The 7,982-nt window shown below is 29.1% G+C and overlaps 1 protein-coding gene across 1 annotated transcript; it reads left to right on the forward strand.

Annotated features, from left to right (window-relative positions):
- Positions 1-3,839: 3,839 nt before the first annotated feature.
- On the forward strand, positions 3,840-5,629 carry LOC114162527 (transcription factor LAF1-like). Its single transcript, XM_028046448.1, has 2 exons — positions 3,840-4,203; positions 4,491-5,629. Exons 1-2 carry the CDS (start codon positions 4,056-4,058, stop codon positions 5,348-5,350), a joined length of 1,008 nt encoding a protein of 335 aa, XP_027902249.1. The 5' UTR covers positions 3,840-4,055; the 3' UTR covers positions 5,351-5,629.
- The last annotated feature ends 2,353 nt before the right edge of the window (positions 5,630-7,982 follow it).

Consider the following 7,982-nt stretch of genomic DNA (forward strand, 5'->3'; position numbering starts at 1 on the left):
TATAGTTGAATTGTTAGAAAGAAGACAATTTGGTTTTAAGATACAATTCATCTGTTGGATGGATAGACCTACCAATTACAACTGTGTGAGGTAATTTTATCTTCAAAACACACACAAATAAATAAATATAAAATATATATATATATATATATATATATATATATATATATATATATATTGATGTTTACGGACAAACTGTATTCATATTTTGATGGGAAGATAAGTGTTTGATTTCGTGGGGTATGAAATCTCAATCGGTTAAGAAACACATTAGAATAATAGTTACTTCACTATATGTTTCAATGTTTCATTTGACTTGCCATCTGCATGGAATTGAAGAATGAAAAACAAAGGCAGACGGTTTGGAAGTACTTTTCTTGATGCTATACTTACACGCCATTTCAATTAATCCTTAAGATTAAAAATTGATTTTGACACCTCTCTGACTCTCTCATGCCATTAATAAAATCACTATTAATTAATAACAGAAGGATTTTTCAAAAAAAATTCTGGTCGTCTTCACCAGCTTTTGCTGTATCTTGTTCTTATTATCAATCAATTAATTAATCAGAGCATCGTTAAACCAGTTAACTTCGTGTGTGATTGCTTTCAAAACAATTTTTCAAACAATCCTACATCATAGGGAGACATTTGGATTTGAAACGATTATTATCCTGTCTCAATAACCTAAGTATTTAGCAGATAATAAGGAATAAAATGTGCGGATTTAAATCAACTACGCAAATGCATTCCACTGCATTTTCCTCTTCTTCTTGTCCGTTGGCCTTCACGTGCGTTTTTAATTTCTGGGACTACTTTATTGATAAGTCCTCTCTTCAACTCGAAAAAATGGAAACATATTCTTTCCATTTATGGCTGTGCTTTACACAATGCAAAAAGAGAATTAATGGACGCATCAAAATAGGTTTTAATCTGTCAACTTGGTTGTTCTCGTACACACAAAAATGGTTTTCAAAATCAACATACTCTTCCAAGATCAGATTTATCGAGATTTTCAAGAATTTAAGATCAGTTTGTGAAACCTAACAGTGAAAAAAACTTGAACCAACTCAAAAAGAAACCTATTCAATAGCCTTTTAATGTAAAATTGCTGCAATACTATAAATGGGCATAAGCAACGCCCCTCTCCCAAAATGGTTGCTGTGACACCTCTTTCATCTTTCTTTCTTCAAATCTTTTTAATGTTCTTATACGACACGACGTGTGCAGAATTCAGATTACGAAGTTTAGTCAGAGACCCTTTGAACAATTAATCGCGAAGAAAAACAAGGAAAACGAAAATTTTGATACAACTATAAATGTTAAGGGGAAGTTATCCTAATTTAGTTTAGGGTTTTCGTTAAACTATAACAAGGAGCGAGCTTAGATGACTTAAAATGTTCAGGACTTCCATTAAAAAAAAAAAGTATTTACTTGTCTGGTCTATTTTTCTTAATTCATTATCTAGAAGAGTATCTCTTCGTCAAACACCAGAATTAAACTCTCTTAAAGATTTAATGAATATTGAGTGATCACTTCCCAAATTATTTACCAAAAAAAATGAAAATCCAAGAATCAGAGTCCAAACTTTATGAGTTGTTCATCATTCACATTAAGTTTAGTGTTTTATTCTACAAAATTGATAATCTTGGCTTCAAGAAAGTTATCCACTTACCAATATGACGAAAGAGGTATTATAATGAGTTTAGTTGAACTAATTATAATTAACATACACTCATTTAAATTGTTTTTTATTTTCTTTTCTCATTAAACTTTGGTTGAATGATGAGTTTTTTTGCTTGCTAACGTCGTGTTTGTCTCTTTTTCTACATGTATAAAAATGCTTATTATACGGAGAATGAATTTAGTATTATATGCTTGGCAATTTAAATACCATAGAGGAACAATTATCTTAAATTTTTTTAGGGGTTCATATACAACATAATGTAATTCTTCTGATTTTTTTTTTTTATAATGTGTGTGTTTTATATATCCGCAAAATTAATAAAGTGTTAAAAGAAAATTGCTTACCTACCGACATGAGCCAAGAGGTATTTCAAAGTGTTTATTCAACATATTATTACAGCATATGTTGTAAGTTAATTTTAACCTTATTTTATTAAACTTTATCGACCTTATCATTTCAGTAAGTTTCATTGTTTAATTTATAAGTAAACTCTTAATAAAAACTTGTCAACTAAATACTTAGTTGATCTGTGTTCAAATAAATTTCAACCACACTAAATGTGCATGTCTTTTGTCTTTGATATATATAAATATATAATATAATATGTGTGTATATTTTTCAATGTTAATTTTTAGACTAATTTTTGGCCTTGTTTATATTTTTAGTTTTAGTTTACTTCCTTACATTTAGTCTCATTTGAGTCTTCTAGAACATCTCGTAGAAAATATTAGTTCTTCTGTTACTTTTAAAAATATAATTATCAATCAATTGACATGGTATTTCTTATCATATATATATATATATATATATATATATATATATATATATATATATATATATATATATATATAGATATATATATCATTAAATTGGTCGAATTAGGGTAAGAAAACCTAACAGGCAGATAATTTTAGTCTAACACAGAAATTTAAAGGTATTAAAGTATTTTTAATTTAAAATACTAAATTATAAAACTTAAAATATAAACAAGAGGTAAAAATATATTAATCAGAAAGGAATTCTTTATCTTTTCAGTTAGATACTTTAAATTTTAGTGCGTGTTGATTGATAGTTAAACTTTACTTCTTTAATAAATATTTACATTGAACTATTTATTTTTGAATTAATTTTTCATTTTATCTCCTTTTGCAAATAAATACATTAATTATAATTTTATCTGATGTAATCCTCAAGAATTTATCCTTTACAAATTGTATATTAATTTTCTTTTATTAAATCATATATAGTAACAAAAGAAAATTCTTCAATCGTTTATTTATTTAAATCCCAGTAATTAATTTATTTTATATTTATATGAGATCACTTTTCCAAACATTAGAATATAATAGATTCAGAAATAAATAAACAGAGACTTCTTTTATTGTTTTTCTAAATTCATATTTTTGGTATATTCCACATATGAGAAAAATAAACTGTACCAAAAAGGATTAATAATGAGTGATAGGTATTTAATACAAATAATTTAACTGTAACACAATAAAAGAACACTTTATATAAGAAAGAAAAATGTTAAGAGCGAATTAGAATGCAGTATAAGTTCAAGGTATTTATTTATGAAAAATATGAAATGTAAGGATTAATTAAAATGAATTTGAAGTTGATAATTCTAAGAATGTGATAAAATTTTAAAATAAAAATAAATTTAAGGTATCTATTTATACTAAATTTAATATATAGGAATACTCTTTAATTTTTTTAATAGAAGTACAATAATAACCTAAATATGCAACTCATCATGTACAAGACACACAGAAAAAGGTGTCGACATGTTGTTTGTATGAGCATTTATTATAGAAAGCAATTTTTGGGAAGGATTTTATTTTGCATAATAATATTTGATATAAGAATGATAAAAATGTCCAACAACTTAGTCTATCGATATTGCTTAGAAACTGCTTCATTTTATGAATGATGTGGGAAATCAACCACAGTCTTCGATCAAGGAGAGACGTCCCTTTAGTAAGAACTATACGGTAACCAAACAAGTGGATTTGATTATTAACGTGGTGCAATGGTTTATATAATAATTGAGGGAATTTGAAAAGGAACGGCAATAGGAATTTCATTTTTTTTTTTTCCTTTTTGTTTTTCTTGTTAAAAGCAAAGAGGATTTTGATAAGGTCTCTATTTAAGTACATGTATACAGAGGGCACAATCTGTCGTGTGAAGACAACAAAAGTGACTTACCATCCACAACCCTAAACCAACCCCTCCTTCCTCCACTTATATATCTTCTTCCAGACTTCTCTTTTCTGTGCTTGATGTTCAAGATTTCTCGCCGCTACCTTCACCATAATATCTCCACCCTCAACCTCCATCCACAGTAACTGTGTTTCTCCCTCATTCCATGGAGGATTCTTCCGCAGGTGAAGACCCTAAGACCTGTCCCCGAGGCCACTGGAGACCTGCAGAGGATGAAAAGCTCAGACAACTTGTTGAACAATATGGTGCTCAAAACTGGAATTCAATTGCTGAGAAGCTTCAAGGAAGATCAGGTACACATCATATCATTCATGTATATATATCACCAAGTTAATTCAAAATCTTAGTGGAACACTGGAAGATCTAATTCAAGGGTTTACTATTAATTACCTTTAATTAATACTACTGCACCTGGCTAGAGTCAACTTGATTAATTCCTTAAGCACTTTGTATTTAACATCTATGTTCATGTATAGATAAAGTTGTTAATTTATCTGCATAAAAATTGTGCATGTCATGTCTCTGTGTCTGTGATTGGTAATAAACCTTATAATCGTATGGTCGTGTTTTGGTTCCTTAGGGAAAAGTTGCAGATTAAGGTGGTTCAATCAGCTTGACCCAAGAATCAACAGAAGACCGTTCACGGAAGAGGAAGAGGAGAGGTTACTCGCAGCTCATCGAATTCACGGGAACAAGTGGGCTCTCATAGCGAGGCTTTTCCCTGGCCGAACTGATAATGCTGTGAAGAACCACTGGCACGTTATAATGGCGAGAAAGCAAAGGGAACAATCCAAGTTATGTGGGAAAAGAAGTTTCCAAGATGTTTATAACGATTCCAACACGTTCCTCGAGAAGAGGACACCACAATCTCATCAGGACCTGTTGTTTGGTACGAGATTTGGGTTGGAGAATGGAAGATTCTTTGACTTTCGGAGCCTCGATAATAATAAGGATAATAACAATAATACTACTGCTAATAATAGGATAGTTGCAGATGCTACTCCCTCTAGTTCTCTGGCGTCTTGGAATTTTGGTTCTGTGCCAACCACCGTAAACGGTTCTACTGTAGTGGATAGAAAAGGAGGGAGAGACTATTTCAACAGTTCTTCTTGCTCTTCTAGTGTTTATCTCTCGGAATGTTCCAGAAACTCAGATAGATCGTTTCTTTACAGAATTTATCCAAATCTTGCATTCTCTCTTCCCAACTACAAGAGGGTTGTTCCAACAAGTCCTTTTAGTTTCCTTGATTCTGATAATGATGGAAGGATAAAGAAAAACTTTTTCATGAGTTTTTGCGATAATAACTCATCCACATTCACCAAGTTGAAGGCTTCCACAGAGAAAGATCTCCAACAACAAACACCTGAAGATGAGACCAATATCGAACCCAAAGAAGTTCCTTTCATTGATTTTCTTGGTGTGGGTGTCTCTTCATCATAATGACCAATCGATGGTTTAATTATTTAACCTCGAATGATACATCTATGATTGTAGTTTAATTAGATTTCTAGTATTCACCCTCCATTATGAATTCTAGCATTTAGCAAATAGCAATTCTAGTTTATAGTTTTGCCAAAGGCCATCGTAATTATGATGAGGCCTTTCATCATCAGGTTGTGTTTAGAGTGAAAATTTTCCAACTTTTTTTGTTTTGTTTATAACTTTAATGTTATTTCCTTGTCCTCGTCTGAAGAATAAAGCTTTGAGTGTTGATGATCTGATTAAGGGTGTGTGAGGCACACGTTTGCTGCGCGAGGCTTGGGGTAAATATACCCAGTAAGTGAATATGGTATTCAAAATTTGCAGACATTGATCACTGAAATGTCTTGTCTCTATTTATGCAATGGCAACTTCGTTTCAAAGCTCACTATAAGAATAAAAGTAGTGGCAGATGCAGCTATCTTTTATGCCCATATATATAGTAATTGCGAGATTGTGATCAAGTGTAGGTGTAACTTAATGAATGCAATGCATGCATTAACTCTTCCTTGCTCAACAATTCACGAGCTTGATGATGATGCCTGAATCTTAGTCATTGCTGCTTTGTGTTTATCGTAGAATCTCGTACAGAAAAGTAAGTAGGTAAATGAGATTAAATTTGGTATAGCAAAGCTGTTTTTTATGCTTTATTTGTAGTTCTGTTATTATTATTTTTGTATGAAAACCACTGATAATATTTAGATTAATTATAACTACACTGGATTAATGATTTTAAATTAAATCACTTTAGTTGTTTTATCAGTATGTTAGAACACACATAGTGCTTTCAAAATTATCATTCCATTTTTCATGAGACTATTTTTGGTATTTATTATTTATTATGATTTATAAACACGCAATAGTTTGAAAATTAATTCATAAGTGAGATAGAATTTAGAATATACATCGCTAGAAATTGTTTTTATTGATATTCTTGCAAGATTTCTACCTAGATAACCATCGTAAGCGCAGTTATCATCAATTTCGTTTGTTTTGTAGACTGAAAACCTTGACACAGTATCCATCATGTTGTTATTTATATTACAAGATTATTTTACATTGTAAAAATAATATTATAATTATAAATGCTTCTGTAATTTGGTGGACAGTAAATAGCTTAGTTAGAGATAGAATGTGTCCTTAGAACATGCAACAACCGAAATATTCTTTTCCAATTCTTCACATACTTATTCTGACGTAAAATTGTGACTGAAATTAAACAATGACGTCACAACTATCAATTTGGACACATGCCAATAAAATATAAGGCAGAGGAGGAGTATGATTTGAAAAATGATGTGTAATAGGGCATGAATTTAATGTATACAAGATGTTTTATAGTGGGTGTATTGTTAAGAGGTTTAAATTAAAACCATTTTTCTAAATGTCAATAAGCTTTTGCTTTATTGCAAAACGTGCAAGCTATTGATATCTATTTCACAACTAAATTTGTGCAAAATAATATTACATAGAAGGAAAATGTATACACTGGTAGCTGGGGGAATACCCACCATGTAAAAAAGAAGAAGAATGTAATTAAAAATTGGTTAACTAAGTTCTTTCGTTTCTTACATATATCTTTGTAGAATTTCTTGGACAAACAAATTGGTTAACTAAGTTTTGATTTGTAATTAAAAATTTATTTGGTGGGACTTACTTCCTACTTTCATATGTGATTTGAATTTCCTAAAAGTAATTTCTGAGTTTCATTTTTACTTAATCCCTTGACAATTTACTTGTAAAAGTATATGGTTATTAAAAAATAACTTTTATATATTAAATGTGAAAGTGTCGTTCTTCATCTGAAAATGAAGCATCCTTGTTGATGTTAAAGCTTTCAGAAATATTATCCATAATAAAACGAAAATATGGAAAGATAACAAAACTTAAATTAAAGGTAAAGAACTATAGAGCAGGTCAATTAAAATGAGACAACATTCAGAAAAAAAGATTGCAAACTAAATAACTTCAGTCAATTTCAATATTAATCATATACGTTATAATTAATGTTACTTCTTCAAATAATAATAATAATTGTAATTTTCATCCCCTTGGCCATGGGTTAATTGGATAATGACAAAATTAAAATATTTAATGCATAAACAAAATTATATATTTCGCATGGTGTATAAATATAAGAAAATATATGTATATTACAATTTTATATATATATATATATATATATATATATATATATATATATATATATACATTACCAGAAAACTCTTAAATAATGACCAATTTTAATGATAAAAAGTTGTTAATCACTATAGTGACCTGTTTAGATATCAATTTACAAAATAAACAATTATTGATTACCAAAATGACTATTATTATGAATAAAAAATTATAATTGGTTACTAAATTGGTCACTAGTTTATTAGAGACTAATTTCTTTAATAGCAAAAAATTTGGTAACTAATGTTTAGTGATCAGTTTATAAACTAATTATTTTAATAGTCAAAATTTTGGTAATTAAATTTTAGACATCGATTTAAAAATTAACTATAATTTTTTATTCACAATAATTAATTATTTTAGTAACCAATAATTTTTTTTTATAAATTTGTATCTAAATTAATTACTATAATAA

The sequence above is a fragment of the Vigna unguiculata genome, chromosome 9 (genome assembly GCF_004118075.2).
Source record: "Vigna unguiculata cultivar IT97K-499-35 chromosome 9, ASM411807v1, whole genome shotgun sequence".
NCBI lineage: Eukaryota > Viridiplantae > Streptophyta > Magnoliopsida > Fabales > Fabaceae > Vigna > Vigna unguiculata.